Source organism: Argiope bruennichi, chromosome X1 (genome assembly GCF_947563725.1).
Source record: "Argiope bruennichi chromosome X1, qqArgBrue1.1, whole genome shotgun sequence".
Classification (NCBI taxonomy): domain Eukaryota; kingdom Metazoa; phylum Arthropoda; class Arachnida; order Araneae; family Araneidae; genus Argiope; species Argiope bruennichi.
The window spans coordinates 18,367,968-18,387,546 of NC_079162.1; the positions used below are offsets into that span (position 1 = coordinate 18,367,968).

At 29.5% G+C, this 19,579-nt stretch overlaps 1 protein-coding gene across 1 annotated transcript in view; it reads right to left on the reverse strand.

Moving 5' to 3' along the window:
• Positions 1-1,839: 1,839 nt before the first annotated feature.
• The window catches only part of LOC129958569 (inactive tyrosine-protein kinase 7-like), an 85,222-nt gene continuing 67,482 nt past the window's right edge, over positions 1,840-19,579 (reverse strand). The window contains exons 9-12 of the mRNA XM_056071131.1: positions 18,766-18,960; positions 16,703-16,864; positions 13,801-14,033; positions 1,840-10,403 (exon numbers count right to left, since the gene is read on the reverse strand). Of these exons, the coding sequence (XP_055927106.1) occupies positions 9,828-10,403; positions 13,801-14,033; positions 16,703-16,864; positions 18,766-18,960 (1,166 nt within the window). The 3' untranslated portion in view covers positions 1,840-9,827. The remainder of the gene's footprint in view (positions 10,404-13,800; positions 14,034-16,702; positions 16,865-18,765; positions 18,961-19,579) is intronic.

Here is a 19,579-nt window from a genome sequence, read left to right on the forward strand (position 1 = left end):
TTTTTGAATTTCCATTTTCACAGGTAGAGAGAGGCAAACATAAATTTGAATGAGTTTTTTTCCCTCCAGGGAGGTCTAAAAATGATGCTTTCGGTGAAAAGACCACATATGAAATTTTATTGCTCTAACTATCTCCATTTTCGAGTTTCCATTTTCACAGATAGGTGAATTCAATATCAAATAATTGTTTATTTATTTATTATTTTAAGGAGGTTTAAAGCATCATTGTTATTCATATGAAGTTGGGAGTCAAAATATCCCACTTAGGCTATTTTAATCAAAGAGGCAGAGTATGTATCATTTTCTTATTAATAGTTCTAACCTATTATCTAAAAATAATTTGAATTCATTACTAACACATTATTTTAACACACACACACGCCAAAAAATTTAAATTCCTATTAAAAATGTTTCTAACATCGCCTACATCTAAATTTTGTTCAAATAAAGTTCTATTGATGTTATGATCATAATTTCTTAGTTAAATGTGAAAATAAAGAACAAAATTAGAAACAATGATTTTTATTTTTTATTTTTAAGAATATAGCTAACATACTCTTTAACGCCTTTTCTAAGTGCACAATCAAAGATCTTTGGAACATACTTCACACGCATTAATTTTTTGCTTTCTTTAAATTCCCTTTCACCGACTTTTTAAAATCAGACCATTTGTTGCATATTCTACATTTTAGCCATGTTTTTTCATGTTAATCATTTGAATAAAGTCCCGCACAAATTGAACAATGGGCATCATTAACTTCTTGGCCACCACTGCTACGATATCGATCAATTAACACTTATGGAGGTTCTTCGTTATCTTCTAACAAGAAGAAACTTCTTTTTGTTCATCAGATTTCCGCTTTTTTCGGAGCAGGTTCTATTATAGCTATGCTTGAAAAAAAAATTTAAAAATTGATGGCCTCTCAAATGATGGTGACTTGCACTTTACTTCCTTTCCAAGGATTCGTTTAATGAGAGCATTTTTAAAGGAAATTCGCAAACAAGGACGTGAAGATGAATATTGGATGGAAGTCTTTTGGAGATATAAAAGTGTTGGATTATGAGATTGCTGTAGAGGAGAATTAAATTCTTCAGAACTATTAGTTTTTTCTGCTCCTCTTGAATCATAGATTGCTGATGTATAAAATGTACTGTTGCGGAGGAAAAAAAAAAAAAAAAAGGAGGTTATCTAGGTCTGTCTCTCTTTCTCTTTTGTCGATTCTTTTTGTCTTGCTCGTTGCATATAAAAACGAAAAATACCACTTTTAAGGTATTAGTGTATATTAAAAGATGGTGTGCCTCAAATAAGGGATTATTGTACATAATAATGCTTATAAGTGATTATCTACATATTTAAAACTGTACTATAATAAATCTAGAAATCTATTAATCTGTAAAAATAAATCAGAAGTTTTTATGAGTTACATGGCACTTATTTTCATAAATGAAGGAAAATGCATTAATGTTAAATTATGATGCATTAACATTTTCTATGAATATAGTCATATTATTGAATGCTTAAAAATGAAAGAAAAAAAAATGGGAAAAGAAACGGATTAGTGGAATACACCATATTTGAGATTTAGCTTATTCCCAGAATCACCCGCCTGGGCATAATAATTTCTAGATTTATAATAGCGTAGAATTCCTGACAAAAACATTTGTTTTCGGGTAAATATGTTAAATGTTTTAAGTTTTGAGTGGTTAAAATCTATAATATATTATGTAATACTTAAATAAAATACTAAAATACAATACAATTTAGTAAAATCACAAATAAAAAGAACGAGGCAGATTTTAAATTAGAGAATTTATTTACAGAAAAAATGGTTTATAAACACATGTTGCAGGATCATATGGAAGCGAGTTAGGTATACACACATTAAAGAAAAAAGTTTGTATAGCAAAATACATTAAAATAAATATTGTGCTTTACATCTGTAATACTGCTTAATTTATTTGGATATAATGCCCAAACAAGAAAAAGTACAGCACTTAAACTTATTTTAATTGCATGTCAATAATATATAAACATCAGCATGAGATTCAAACATTTAAAAACAATCTTGCATTATAACCTACACTAGTATGTATTTACTTTGAATATTGACCACTGATGTGTCTGCACATGATTATAATAAATATAAAATATTTAGATTCTAATTCAGCTAACCAATATAATATCAAAATTCTTTTTGAAATTTCAGTTCTAACAATATAAAAAATAAATAAAACTTTAAAAAATATCACATGTTAACAACAAAAAAAAAACAGGTGTTTTCAAACATTAAATCCTATCTTCTATTAAGAATGCAATATTTTAACAAATTAAGAGTCAAAATTACAATTATAAATTGTTTATCAACAAGTGTATTCACACTGAATTACATCAGATTACTATTACATAAAACTTTCCAAAATTTCCTATTACGCATTTTCATCAAGTAGGTTACTCAAAACAGCGTCAATTCTTAGCAAAATCTAAACAGTTTTTTAAGAAAACAAAAATAAGCCTTAATAGAGATTATATTACAAAAATACCGAAATTTCATGTAACATGTATTAAAATCATGAGTGAGCAAACATTTCAAAAAGAAATAACTTCAAAAATATATTGGATAGAGAAATTGTATAAAAATGCATACTTTTAATTAATATTACAACAATGTAAAAAATATATACAAATCGTAAATTATTTTTATACAGGAAAAATAAATGCTTTTATCCATTTATGAATCATGGCGCATAAATGTTTATTTTTATTTGTAAAAAGGATGCCGTAAGAAACTTTTAGTTTAAATCTTTGTCTAATTGCAGGGATTTAAATGAAAAATTATTATCATCCGATAAGAATGATCTTTTTTTTTTTTTTTTTTTTTTTTTTACAATGTAGAATCAGAGGGTTGCCACTCAAAGCTGGGAAAAAAATTCCCTGTGTTTTCCCTGTACGCAGATTCAGGATTACGAGAAAAAGAGACAATAGCACTCATGTGCTAGTCATAATGAAATATGATTTTAATGAGTGGAAAAAGCACGGAAAGGAAGCAACAATTTAATATTATACAAAATAATAGCAAATTAAAAGTAGATTTATATTTACAAAAAAAAGACAATTTTTCATTATTTATTATATAGAATTTAGCAAGACAAAATTTATATATTAAGTAGGGAAGGGGGATATATTACCTCTCATCCTCTTTAAGTCCCCCCAAAATTAAGAAGTCGGGTGAAATAAAACGCAAAACATTACAAAGCAAGATTTCTTTTTTTTTTTAAATTAATTTTTGCAAATTCATGTATTTGTGCATCAATTTCATCAGATTTTTCAGAAATCAGTTTCATGGAGCTAATCCTTAATAAATAAGGTACGACATTTTTAAACGGCCTAATGTATATTTTTCACCAATTTTATTTTCGTATGAACCTATGTGAAAATATTTCGATATATCATTGAATGCATTAAAGGACGAATGTGACGTAACAAGTTTTAATGTTCATAAAAATTCAGCTTTAAATTATTGTTCTTGAACTAAAAAGTTCGAAACCGGTTTATTCACGGATTTGACATGTCATCTTTTCATGTATTCCTTTTAGATACTAAGTCCAACATCAATGATGACTTTTGAACGGGCAAGCAGTCTTGTATGTTTTCCTCTTTTAGCATGACTAGTAAGTGCATATTTTCCCATATTACTTAAGCTTATTATTTTTTTATAAATGAAGCAGTGCGCAACAAATGAATTTGGCGGAACTTCCCGAGCCCATTCAGGAAAATCAGGATTAATCTTCTTTTTTAATCCATCCAATTCGTATTAAATTCGAATTAAATTTTGAGCCGATTATAGTTGTTTAAAAAAAAAATCTCCAATCTGCTTTGAACAAGCTCGCAGTTTCTCAAACAATAAACAAATCATTTAATAAACTCAGGTATGGTAGTCTAAAACATGTCTCGTGCATGCTCATTAGCTTCAATTCGGGAATCGCATGGAAGAAGAACAACTGCCTGGCAAATCGAAACTGGAATGATCTAAACGGAAAAAAAGGGGAGAGAATAGAAAAAAAAAGGTGAGTTTCCGTATTGCACAATCACGAATGGTATGGTTTCGTTTTTGGAAGCTATAACTACAATCTTTTATTCTTGCAATCTTTAGAAATCGGCATTTCTTAAATGGGAAAAAATAACTAAGAAACTTGAAATCCCCTGTATTTTCCCAGGTTTTATAAAAAAAATTTCAAATTTTCCTGGTTTTTATAAAAAATTTCGAATTTTCCTGCATTTTCCCGGTTTTTTTAGATGATTTTTTAATTCCCTGTGTTTTCTCGGTTTTCCCTGCTCTCCCGCTGGCGTGGCAACCCTGAATCAAATAGGAACACTATTTTTTTGAGCTCAGAATCCTGAAAAATCATTTTCGTAGTTCCAAGACACAATGTAGAAAAGCTCAAAAAGAATGCTAAGTGAACTTACCTTAACTAACTGTTATTAAAACATCATATAAACATGCATTAAAAGAATAGGAAAATCATAATTAATAAGTAAAAGATTTTCATAGCATGAAAATGTTATAAATTAACGCGCTTGAATTGTAAGCTATAACTCACATGACAACAGAGCTTGCATATATTGAGAAAATTATAATTTCTCAATCATAAGTTTTAAAATTCCTCATGTAGGTTATCTAAACAAAAATTTCAGTACTGATATAATGATCAATGATGCTGTATGTAAAATATTTTTATTTTTCACTGACATTTCTTCAGCAACTAAAACACATTGCACAATAACTGTCCTCATAAACTCAACATGTTAAAAGACAAAACAATATCATAACGAAAAACCAAGGGATTAAAAAAAAATTTCTTTTCTCGAAACTTTCTTTTCTTCTTTCCTCGAAAATAAATTGAATAATGTTGTATTAAAACTGAAATTTAATAAGGCTACTTCTAGAACAAAAACGAAAATTATGAAATTTTGTTGAATGAGTTCGCTTCTAATAAATTATATATATATATAAATGCAGCATGATCAAAAACCTTCTAAATTCATTATGAAAACATAATTTGATACAACTTTAAAAAAATTGTTATAAAATACAAATGAAATTCAAATGCAATGAAGAAGAAACAGCTATTTTTAGTTACTAAAGATGTGAAAGGAAGAATATTTACATTGTAGGATATTCTAAATTTTCATTTCCTATATTCTCGCCTAAGTGCTAACACCATCCTTACAAAGTAAAATTATTTATATTATTTAAAAATTTATTTATTTGTTCAACTGTTGATAAACATATATGCTCAAGCAAAACATCTTTGAAAAATATGTAAATAAGCCTTTTGTTTGAAGATACATTGATGAGTAACCTTTTCCCATAAGAGAAAGAGGAAGGGGCATATGTGTAAAATCCCGTCTATCATTTTCGCTAAAACCAAAAAATGACGCCAAAAAACATGATTTTCACCAATAATGGAAAATTATTTCGAAATATATGGTTGTTAATATGATAAACCATTTATGTTTCTTTAAACAAGAGTTCAGTGTAGTAGTTATTTCTCTGCTTTTACACAATAAAATGATAAAAATTTGGGACCTACCTACTACAGAGCAGAATGCGATTGAGTATTTTCAACATTATGGAATTTTGGCATAAAAAATGCGCCAACGAGCACTATATGAAATTTTATTTGTGTCAAATAATGGCGTTGTGACGTTAAAAACTGTGCCAGGCGAGTATCTATTCGAAAAGGAACTTGGTTGCAGGGTTCCAATATTGCTTTTCTGACACTTCTCTTATTGCACTCAGATTTATTTACTGTTAATGCGAAGAGCTAACAATTCTTGAATAGGGATATGTTCTATTAGATTTGAGTAACAAGACAGTAATAAACTGGAAAAGTTACCTAAGAGAAGTGTGCCCTCACAACTTTTTGTCAAGACCAAAGAAGAAAACAATCGGATAACCTAACGACATAGTAGAAATAAGTCTTTTCACAATACCAAAAGCCAAGTAGGTAGTATACTTACAGAACAATGGATGTTTGGAGGAATTTGTGGAGAGAATAACGAGAGTTTCACCATAAGAGTTCCTGATAGAACGACGGTCAAACTAAAGTAATTAAAGAAAATATTGAAGAAGGATCTATTGTTTTGTTCTGACTCATGGAAGGCATACAAGACTAATGAATTAAGAGCTGCACATTTCGAACATTTCAAGGTGAATCAGTTATAATTTTGTCGACCAGGATACTGATGCACAAACTGAAAGATTATGCGGCTCAGCAAAATGGCAAATAATAATGGTGCTTAGACTCGTATTTATTTGAAATAATTATGTGACGCCGTCCGTCTTCATAAAGAAGAAGACTAATTTATAGTGATTTTGAATGCTATAAGATAGTTTTGGCCGCCAATATAATATTATTCTTTTTATGTTTAAATAGCTATTTTTTTCTGCTAATAAATATTGCCACAAATTGTGTATCGTATGTTCTAAAAATAATAGTTTCAACATTTTTTAAGTTAATTTTTAGTTTTAATTCTTTTAAATAAGCACTGGAGGAGTCATTGTCATTTTGGTGGAGTTTGCGCCAAATTTCCTGGTCGACGGAATTTTATACATGAATTGGGAGAGGTTATATAATCATTTTATGAAATTGACTGCCTGAGCTAAAATTTGAGTATAATTATGCAGATGCTATGCACGTCGTTCAAACTAGGTTTATAATTTACAGAAGCCCTCAGAACATAGGGTTTATTAGAAATATTGTTTCAGGAAAATCTATAAAAAAGAATAATTTATTTTTTTAATATAACAAACTTCTCTTGAAATTTTATATGCATAAGTTTCAAGATACTAGTATCTTCCTATTCTGATTTACAATTCTTTCTTAGCTTACCGTATTACTTTTAATCCTCGTACCCAAGAATGTGACTTAAACAAAATCAATAAATATGGAACCAGTGGCAACTGACTCCGACAATATTTTCTTTGTGTCATTTTTCGCTTATATGAAAAAAATAAATTTAAGAACATTTCCCTACTCGAAGGTTCGTTGTTTAAAACTTATTTTATTATTCTAAGAGTTCTAAAATCAACGGGGAAGAAAAAACGTGAGTACAGAAAGTAAATCAACAAGAAAGAAAAACGCAGGTCGGATATAATTATTTTGAAGTCTATGAGAATCCGCTGCGTATACAATTGATTGACTCATTTGATGACTAAAACCAGCCTTTTCTCCCTTTGAATTAAAGAATATCTAGAGCTACAATTCCATCAGACACGCCTTGAAGCGCGGGTCTGGTGGAATTGCAATTCTGATCCTTTTCTTTTTCCAGCCCTCTCCAAAATTCACATTCGTTCTTTCAGCGTTTTTCTTTCCTTCTACTTTCTCTCACATGCTGCTTATGAATTTCGATTTTGCTTCTGGTTGTCTTAGTTGAAACATATTTGTTTCATTTAATAAACATCTTTTATAAAAGATCGTTCTTTGAAAAAAAAAAAAAAAAGATGTGTAGACAACTTTTAAAATGTTATCTAGGTGAAAATTTTTATAAAGAGGGATCAATTATTATTATTACATATAATAACGATGAATGTAACCTATCTTCAAAAAATTCTGTTTTCGCAGCTTTCATTGAGAGAATGAATGAATATACAAAAATACAGCCACTCTAAGTCGGATTTGAGCTTTGTTTCAAATTCTCCTTGAAGAAAAACCACGTACCAGCGAAAAATTTACAGCGATATTTATTCTAAACATGGTTGGTCATACGGCTATACAGCAAAAAATGCATTATATTGTTTCAAATATTTATTTCATAGAAGAGACGATGCATGGACTGTTCATGGTATGAATGATTTACTGATGATAAATCATTTGTACCATAAAATGAATGAAAAAAAAAATCTAAAATGATTAAAAAAATATAGAAATTCTGAAAAAAAAATCAATCCATTCACTACAATCCCAGTCATGTAAGTTTTAAGCTGGTGGACCAGTTTTTTGTTTTAAATCAGAGGTGCAGGATGAAAATAAGTTATCACCACGGATACCCTTGCTTTACATTCTACACCCAGCGTTTGAAATAGAAACTAGAAATAGACTTATAGAACTTTCATAGCCGAGTTAGTGGTGAGAGATTTAAGGAATGTAACAGGTATAGCAACATAACAGCAAATTTCATATCGAGTAACGAAATTAAAAATTTTATGCTATTTATGGGTAAAGTAGCATTTTTTGATAAATATTTTTGCAAAACTAATTTCTGGGAACTGTTTTTACTTAAACTACTGTAAAAAAAAAAAAAAAAAAAAAAAAAAAAAAACTGTATATCTACCAGTCAGAAGTTTTGGCCGTATAACGGCTCGAACGTGACGTCAAGGGGTTCTGAACAAGTGCCTATGGTGCCTTAATCCATGAGATTTTGTCTTCGGACAAGATTTTGAGGTCAGGTTGGATAGCAACGAAATCGATGAATTGGTGGAAGAACAGAGTTGTGAAGGAGACTGCTGAAGGGAAAATATAAGGGAAATGCTGAAAGTATGGACAATTATTTCATTGTATGCTGAGAAGTATCATTCTGATAACGCAGTAGCTATGCATGCTACTCCTTTAGAAATAATGCTGTGTCTCATTTTCGCCAAATTTTGAAGCGTAACCAAAGACACATATCTTTAGACAATTTTCTTGTAAAAAGGCATGCACTATAAATAATAAATTACATTATGAATTTGTTTAAATTTGTTTGAGGGAGTATGCTGTCCTATTTTACATAGATTCCTATGGAAAAAAAATCACCCACTTAAAGACTGCTTCGAGAAAGAATTATGCTCGTAAAGCGAGGTTTCACTGAATTGAAAATTGAATCATGAATTGAATGAATAAATTGAATTATGAATTGAAACATGAATTTAAACGAGAGAGAAGAATTAATTATTATCACGTTTGTGTTCAACGTAAATAATCAGCTGTTTTATATATTCAAATAATGTTCATTAACAAATCATTTCCTGAGAAAAAGGAAATATACTTGTTGAAATGACTGTTTAAATATCTTCCAAAAGTATACTTATTTAAGTTGAAAACAATTTCGATTGACGAAATTGTGAGGAATGTTTAACACGTATCGGATCCAAGAAATGACTTATGAATATTTCTAAAATGTAAGAATATTTATCTATGAGGTTTTATGAAAAGTATTCCAAACATAAATATTATTTTATGAGCATTTTGGCTCTTTTTACACTACTTAATTTTATGAAAAGTATTCCAAACATAAATATTATTTTATGCGCATTTTGGCTTTTTCTACACTACTTAATATCAAACTTCATCTAAAACTTGTATTTCACAAAAGTCAGTGATTCTAATTTAAATCCTCGTTCTGCACCTTTAAAAATCTTCGGCTCTTATAAAGAAAATTACAATGAAAAAAGCAAATGAATATATATAAATGCATCGATTTAAAACTACATATGCATATGATAGTATACTAATCTAACATTCCCTAATTAAAATTACACAAAACGTCTTCATAATAGCTGCAAATTTTCTATAAAATGCATGTTTTAAAAAATATGAGACAAGAAAATGACATTTCATGAAATTTGTAAAAAGGAATTTCAGATGAATTGACTCCATCACATTCACTTAAGACGTATACAAGCAGACACTTCAGAGCAATAGCAAAACTGTTCACAAATGCTAGACAGAAATAAATAGTCCTCTCCTTCATCGATTTTCAAATCAAAAGAGGGAGTTCAATTTCTCATGCAGCTACCTATGCATGATAATCAGATCTCATTTACAGAAGAATGTAGAGAAAGATATCACATTTGTACAGCAACACTCAGTTCTACAAACACTGCCACCACTTCAGAGAAAGAGGGTCGTTCACTTGGATTCTGGGACCAACATCTTTCTAAAAGTTTGACTAGGCTTTCAGGTGCTTCTTCAGGAATAGAAAGTTTAAGTTTACCAGCTTGGAGTTTTTGTAAAACATCTTCATTAGACATTTCTAAATACGGCAATTCGGCTTTATTGAAAACTTCCCACACCAAACAAGCAAAGGACCATACGTCACTTTTGGCCGACCAATTATTTCCCATTACGGCTTCTGAAGGGGCCCAGCGGAGTGGAATGACTTTTGATTGATATTGAAAGTACTCTTGTGCATAAGTATCCAGTGATAAACAAGGACTGCTGATTTTAATCTTCATATTTGAAGAAATTAAACAATTTCTAGCAGCTAAATCTTTATGAGTAAATTGTTTAGCCAAATACTCCATTCCAACAGCTACCTGCTGGCATATGATCAAATTTTGAGGAACTGATAGAGGCGCTTGCTTGGGTGCTTTTGAAACTTCTTCTGGTCTAGTTGCTAATAAGAATTGCTTCAAATCTCCCTAAAAAAATTTGAAGAAAAGATTATATATATATATATATATATATATATATATATATATATATATATATATATATATATACCTCTATCATATAAACAATAACACTACATGACAGTAAATTAAAAACAAATAATTTTTTAACTTAGAGAAGCTTATTTTTTTCTAAATACCAATACAGTAAATTAACCTTAACAAATGTTTAGCATTACATTAAAAAAAAAATTCAAACTTCAGGTTTTAAACATATCAAAGAAAAGGGTTTTTCTGTGGGGCCAGAATTTTGATTCGAAAGAAGTAAATAAGAGAGCAAGTTACATATGCTTCTCATTTTATAATCTTCATGAAAAAATTGTGCATTTTCAAATAGAAATATTTTTTTTTGTTTTGGAATTGACCAAAAATATCCAAAAACAGGGGAAATCAATATTTTTTTTAAATTAATGTTCAAATAGGTAAGGGGACCAAGAAAAGTAAGAAAAGGCACACCAACAAAAGCATAAACATTTCTGAAATATGCTGTATGATATAGGTACACTTTAGGATTTGCATATTTTTCTGAATTTTTCTGCAAACACTAAGATTCTTTGAACTTTAACGATGTGAAAAATGTAATTTAATTCATATTTTACTCAGAAAATTTGGTCTCGAGGGCACTGTATTTGGAGACTGACTAGTAATTGATGAAAAAATAATAATAATAATAACATTTTCGTTAACCCTATTTCCCAGAAAGCAGATAATAATTTCAAATTTACAATAATGGCTTTATTGGCCATGGACAACATTTGTAAAAACAGCAATCACATTGAGTAAGATGTAATTTTTTTTTTAATCCCAAATTTTCGGACAAATTTTTTTTATATAGAATGAAGAGTTTTCAACCAAACTAAGCAAAGCCTACAGCATATGCGACATATTCTTATTAAAGCATTAAATTATAATGGGAAGTTAATTCTACTGATAAACAAAGAATTATGATTATTCTAATAAATAAATTTCAACTGGGCTGCATGAGATATTGCACATTTTCGCTTTCATAATTTTACAGCAAAATATATAAGGCTATCTATAGTAAAATTTCAGAATAACATCGTTAAGATTCAGAAAGATAGTGCCACTGCATTGAGTTGAATTTCAGTTATTGGCTAAAATAAGTTAAACGATATGGATTCTCCACTAATTAATATTATTAAAGCTTAAAATAAATATCCTTTTACAATCATTAATAAAGTACATAGCACGAATTGTTGTAATTTAGCCACCTTAAATACCCCCAAAACAGGTTTTTATTATTATTTCCACAAACGTTAGCACTTCTAACATCATACAACTTGATTTACGATATAATTAAAGGCATCCAAACATCTTTACGCTTTGCTTATCCTATAGATGTACCAATTTACTGTTATGAAATGAGCCCACGTTTTGCAAGAACGACGGTTGTTACTTCATGAGAAAGGCAATCCAATAGTTTTTGAAATGTTTCCGCAAGAATTGCATGCAAGGTATGCTAATATCACATAGAATTATTCCTATGGGAATAACGGAAGATTTATATTTAATCTCACATATGTTAAAGAGATTCAGGTACGGATAATGGAGCTCAGGTCAATCAAATTTCTTAACACCAGTGGAATACATTGGAACTTCTAACCCAGTCCAGACCACCCCATTCCACATCAGTGACAGGACATTCCAGTTTTCTTTTACAAGAATGATGTGCATTTCTCACAGAAACATTCCGAAAATTAGAGGGTGATCTTCCACAAAGAAGCAAACATTAATGAGGTAAAATGTGGTGCTACCTCACATAAGTAAAATGGCACATCTTTAGAATAAACAAAACATAAGTCATAGTCATATAACTGACCCTCCGAACCGCCCGAAGGTAAACGGATAAAGAAAACTGATTTCCCGGACCGCCGCAACAACAACATCGAAGGAAACTGTGGTTAAGTCCTAAGGGACATCACCGGCCACAGTACAATCCATCCCGAAGGAAGTATGTCCCGTCATCCATGGGAGGAGCCAGATCCCACACCTGTTTATGTACCCACCAGGGTGGCGAGGTCCAACCACCATATCGGAAGCATCTCATCTTCTTTTCGACGTGCCTTCCCGGGGGGATAAAAAAACATAAGATATCGAGAGCCTTTTAATTATATTGTAAATCAAATTACATGATGTTAGAAATCTAATGATTGTGGATATAAAACTGAATACCACAATAATTTTTTCCGTTCTTTATGGCGCCTAATTTACTGTTACGAAATTTTTTCCGTTCTTTATGGCGCCTAATTTACTGTTTATATATACAACTTTATTGTAATTTATATCTGATATATATTAAATATCTTTTCATATTTATAATTTGAGTAGAAGGAACACTAAATATATTTTTCACCTCTTATATAATTCAATATAACTATTAGAAAATTTAAGATTAAAGAATATCCATTCTATGAGAAACGTAATTTAGTTTCTCATAGAGGGTCGCAGAAATTCCACGTATTGCAATGCTGTTATCTTTATAAATCTTAATGGTATTCCAATGTAAAATTTTATATCTGTCTCATGTATCTGACTTTATATTATGAAAGCAAAAATATGCTATATCTCGCGCAAATGCAATCAAAATTTATTTACTGAAATCGCTCATATTTCCTTTTATATTTGTAGAATTCATTTCTGATATTAATTTGATGCTTTAATAATAATGATGCACATATTCTGTGGGTTTTGAATAATTTGGTTGAAAACACTTCATTTTATATGCAAATATTTGCGGGACAACTTGGAATTAAAAAAAAAAACATCTTTATATCTGCTAGTATATAAATGTTATTTCCACAAAGGGCTGTAAATGTTGTTCATGGCAAATATAGCCATTGTTGAAAGTTTCAAATAATTATCTGGATTCTGCAAAATTGGGTGAAGCAAAACCATTATCTTCTCTATCAATTTCTAGTTGGTTCCTTAAATGTCCTCGGGACAGAGCCTTCTTGGTTAAATGTTAGTCAAAGTAGATTTTACATAGTCTTTATAGAGAAATTCGAGAAAAATTCCTAAATGTGAAGGTGTCTGGATACTTTTAATCACATAATGTACTAAAAAATCATGATCGTTTAATGCAACCAACGACATTTACTTAAAAGCAGGGCATTTCATAGTGATATGTGTGCTACAAATACGCGCAACAATTCATTACTCCTATATAAGTTAAATATGTTGCGAATATTTTAAAATCGAAAAAGATTTTATCAATTTATTTCAGTTGTAAAGACTAAAGAATATTTGAACTGAAATATTTTCCCCCGGAACTTTCTTTACTCAAATTAGATTGGTGATTTTAGATGCAAAGTTACAAATATGAAAATAACAAGGTAAAATGGCTTACCCAGTCAGTATAATCCATAATCAGACAATGTGGTTTCGTATCTTGACATATTCCAAGAAGAGTTCCAACATTTTCATGCTTCATTTTTGAATACATTGTTAACTCCTTGTTGAATTCAGCAATAATATTATCACTCTTGTTTTCTAAAGCTTTTACCATTACAACAGAATCTGAATTGTCTCCTGTCAGACCTTCTGCTTTCGCAAGAAATACTTCCCCGTATTCCCCATGACCTAACAGATAAACAAACAAAATTCATGCAATTACGAAATAATGGTACAATGTTACGTAAAATTCAAAGATATTATTAAAAATTCATTAACTCAGCTATAGATATGAGAAGGCAGATTTAGAAGTTTGGCCGCAAGTTCAATAATAGTATTTTTGAAAAGCAAATTTAGCTTCTATGACAATCTTTTTTCTCTTGTTTGAAGTGATTATTTCATGAATAGATCGCACAGATCATGGATAGATAGGAATCATTGCATCTGAAGTTACAATGACAACGACAGAAAACGACAAATTATATTCAGATTTGTGCAACTTATATCAAGGAATGCAATACAAATGATTTATAACTAAATCATTTGTATCAAATCAAATATATCAAATTTACATGTACATTCAAATGTATCAAATTCAAATGTATTCATATGTACCAAATTACATTTGATGTATACAAAATACAATCATATCTGTATACATCAAATTTCTTATAAATGTGCCTGTTTGCATTTTAATTAAATTAGAGACGTTTTAGTATAGAAACTTAAACTTGATACAATTAAATTGGATACAATTAGGAATTACATTTCTCACTGCATACATAAAAAAAATCTAAACACTTAGCCTGTTTTGTAGAACTTAAGCCTTTAAAGGGCTATTTTTTTAGTAACATACATTCATTTTGGAACTGAGATTGATTTAAGGAAAGAAATTAATTCAGCATATTACATAAAATCGATCATTATTTAAATTAATTAATTAATTACTAATTGACTAATCAAGATATTTCCTTGTAAATTTCATGATAAGAAACTGAAATAACTATATTAATGTTCCATTGAAAGATTTGACAAAATCTTATACCATCCTTCCTTTCAGCATTAAATGCTGGCACATTACTGTCTCAAAATAATAATAATAATCCACTTTATTTTAAAAACTTTATTATGAAGTCAAAGAGTTTGGTAATATTTCTTGTGATCTGAAATTATTAAAAAAATAGCAGCGCTAATCAAAGGGGATAAAAATTAGTTGCGAAGTTTGACAATAAGAAGCCAGGGATACTAAACTATTTTAGGCCTGTCCCAGATAAAATTCATGCACTCTTCGTTTTGTAGTTATCATGCTAACGTATATTCGAACAGAAGGACAGAAAACAGACTTCCTCTAAACGGGTGTTGCTTAAAATTTAATAGAAATCTACAAATTTGGTATGAAGATCGCGTTCGAAATTTCATCCGTCTAGCTCAAATTATTTTTGTGTTATCTTTGTTACAGACAAACATTTTTCGAATTTAAGGAGGTTTGAAACATGGAGATTCGAAACCTCGAGTTCGAATTTTTTGATGATTGCAATACTTTCTCTAAATTTGTATTTGAAAGAAAAAATGACAATTGAAGCATTTTTTTAAAAAAGTATTTCTTGAAGCCATTCCGGGACTATATATCGCTTGCTTCAAGATTTAACTAGCTTCTATCATTGCTTCAAGATTTAACAAAACTCATCAAATAAAGAATTTTATTCAATGATTAAATTTTTTTTTATGTTTAAATAAAAGCAAAGAAAACATTTTTTTCTTTTATTACAACTTTAACAGCTACAAAATAATGTAATTCAACGATTCGAAGAAGCAATGATATTTTGAATTTCATGATAGTAAAAATCATTCTTATAAACTGTGTCGAAAACTTATTTCTCAACAATTATTAAAACTAAAGGGGGAAAAAAAACACTAACTCATACAAACTTTTTGTCAATAGAAAGCTATTTTTTAACTTTAAAAGCAAAGTTTACTTTAAAAATTTATTGAAATTTAGATGAAAAAAAATTTAATTAATAAACTTTAAGAATAGACAAACATTTCAAGCTACTGACATCTGTTAGAAAGCACTAAAAATATATATTTGGCTCTTTTATGTGATATCGATTGACAAGCAGCAAATGGTAACATTTTCATGAATTATTACAAATATTTAAAAATATTAACAACAAAATCATAAAGTAAACTTAAAATTACATACATTAACTACATGTTCAAGACAGAAACGATAAATATTGATGAAGAATTGTGGCAAATAACTACATATCAAATTACTTTCAAAGACTATTCAATTCGTTTGCTTTGATAGACATACGTATTTCTAATTAAATAAAATTATGGATAGTTATTCAAAACTATGGATAGCCACTGAACTATTCTGTTAAATGAAATGCCGATGCAATGTCTTGTGAGTATAAATGGCGCCCAGAGCAAAACATTTTTTCGGCCCCTGAACATATTTCTCTTTAAAAGCTGAAAATATGCACTAACGTTTTATTACCATAGGACCACCGGCACTTGTGTCCTCTATGCACCACCATTATTATATTACTGGATAAGAATTAAAATGACTCATTTCAAAAAATTCTCGCCAATATCAAGTTCTTTATTATTGTAACAAAGAGGGGGAAAACCTCTCCTCACATTAAATACATTTTTTTATAGAAGGATGAATCGTAGACAAATTCATATACACATAAAGAAAAGGGGGGATCCATCTTTTGTTCTTTTTGACCGTTTTATTTATTGCATTGTTAATCATTGGAAATACCTAAAAACAGTAAAATGAGCTAGTGAGCGTATTGTGTATAAGTAACATCAATAACTCTCACAATAAAGTGAAATAGGCAGCTTACCTAGAAGCATCACAGTAGAAAGCTTTTCTCTTGGAAAAAGAAGCTTATTAAAATCTGCATTTTTCATCAGTTCTGCATTTTCTTCGCCTGGATTTGTACCATTATATGTTTTTTGCGGGTTCCGATCCTTTAGTTCCATGTCATGAACATCACTATTTTCAGCTGTGGGAAAAATATTTTACATAAAAAAATAATAATACAAAACTTTTTTAATCTATACTTATAAAAGGAAGTGTTTACATGCGTGTGAATAAAAATGTTTTCTTTTGTGTGCAGAATTAATATTAAATTACTCAAATTTATTTTTTAAAAAAAACGCTGTATCTTTTGCGATGTGCATAGTTAAATGCGAATGTTTTTAATAATATCATCAGACATTATTATCATGGTTAGCCGACTGAATGTTGCGCTTTTGTTATGACAGATCTTTTGCAAAAGATGCATGCTTTTAGATAATGAAAGAGAATTGTATTTAATTTGAGAGTTGTACTTGATTGAAAAATATTGTGTTTTCTTTCTCCCTTTATTTAATTTTTCAACAAACAATGCAGCTTCATGGCGACCAGTGGGAACAAGGGGGTTATAGCTGTTTCAAGCTCTAGTCTTCGAGGACGGCATGGAGACAAAGTATTTTGTGCATTTATTCCATTTTTTGAAATAAAACATGATGAAAGGCGAAAAGTATCCGGGGTACCACCTTTTTCGATAAGGCCCCAATTATTATTAAGGGCAACACACACACACACACACACACAACGCCACCTATCCTTGCTGCACCAGTGACAAGATGATTGCATATATTTTATACTTTTTACAACTAATTGTTGGTAACAGTAAGATTTACAGGAAAATTGGGCTGAGTGGAAGATTTGTTGTTACACTGTATATGATTGAACATTTTATTGATGGAACGGAAAAATTGAAGGAAATATTGCGGTTTAGTTTTGCTAACATTCATTATTGGAAAACGTCGTGAGGGTTCTGGTAATATTATATGCAAAGAATCTTTATTTTTATGAAAGACATGTGACCTATTATTTTCTTTGATGCTTTCCTACCCGATGGGATGCTTCATAGCAGCCTATTTTTTCCGTTTTGGCTTTGGCATATGTAGGGTTTCTTTCTGGTACAGAGTATAATCAAATTTTATCTTAAAAAATAAGCACTTTATCGGCACTTTTTAAGCATCTTTAGAGAAAAGTAAGAACCAATATTAATATAAAATTTTTGATTATAAAACTACTAAAGCTAATAAATGCAAAGCAACAAACAACAATTGTAAAAAAGCATATAATGACTTGCAGAAATCACTATTAAAAATGAATTCATATGGTTTTACATGAACACATAAAATCCACCCTAAAAATGAATACTTTTCTGCCTCTCTAAATAAGGAAAAGGAAATGAAAAAAAAAGGCATTTAAACAAATACAAGAAATATATTTTCTCCTTATTATCAGTATTTCCCTAAACTGAAAAAAACCTTTTCCACAGACTTTTGGATTCATTAATATTCTTTCATCGCAAAGAAACTGCAGTCATATAATCAGCAGACTTAGCATGATTATGTAATATTGTGAAATTTTATTTTTTTCCTCTTAAAAAAATAAGCACTTTAAAGGTCCTTATATAAGAAACATTAAAAATAAGCAGATTTTAAGGACTTTTAATGACGCTATGCACTTTGTTGTATGAAAGACGTGATTCATAAAAGCTCTTGTGGAAATCATTTCTATTTTTTATTATTACATAAAAAACTATGTGGTATGCTGTATAAGAAAAGGAAGAAAAGGAGATTCTTCAGTTATAATCAAATTAAAACACGGCATCACCTAATTAAAAAATAGTCACATCAATTAATCTGCAAATTTTATCAGAGTCGAGGTACTTTTTTTTTCCCCCGATGATCAAAATATATTATTTTCTATATTACAGCATATAATCTTGAATAAATTTTAAAGGTATGCGTTAAATTAATTGTATAGCTGTTAAATGTACTATATGATTGAAACAAAAATTTTAAAAGTACAGTGAATATAAAATATAAATGCAGTACTCTTTACCATCTGCAATAGCCTGTGCAAGCATCAAAGCTTTTCTTCTAGCTCTTCGATATCTGCACCACATCATTAAACCAACTACAAGGATAATGTAAACACCAGCTGCTCCAAGAGTAATTGTAACCGTCTTCGTCATAGTGCTTTCTTCCTCATTTCCGAATCCACCACGTCCAATTCTATTCGTATTCAGTTCTTTGGCTGCAGAAAGGACCATTATATAAAAAAGTAAGAAAAAAAAATGTAACATATTCAAGTAATTCCTAAAATAGAAAAATAGTTCTAATATATTATCTAGGAAATAATCATCTATTTCAAAAGTATTAGCTCCTCAGCTCTTACTAATCAAGCTTTTTTTTTTCTTTGATCAATCAGTTTCTTTCAAGCAAGAAAAGAAATTCATAAAATATCTGTATTTGTGTACCGAAATATGGAAATTTTCAAAATATAAATCATAATTTATGCCTGGAAATCCAATAATATGTTAAACAAAAATGCCACAGCAATTTTTTTGACTATGTAACTAACTTTTATTCAGTTACACAAAGCAGTAAAATGAAAATGTAATTAATATTCAAAACATATAGACAATGAAATCTTTTAAATAAATCTAGTAAAAGCTCTTTTAAACTTTTCAAGAATTGTCAGAAATTTTTATATGACAAAAATAAAAATAATTTTACACTTTAAAAGAAGAAGACACAGAAAAGAAGTTAAAACTGTTTTCATTGATTACTAGGTAATGACTTTTACAACACTAAATATATTTTTTTTTCAAACAAATCTTCAAATATTTAAAATAACAGTTAGAATGTTAATT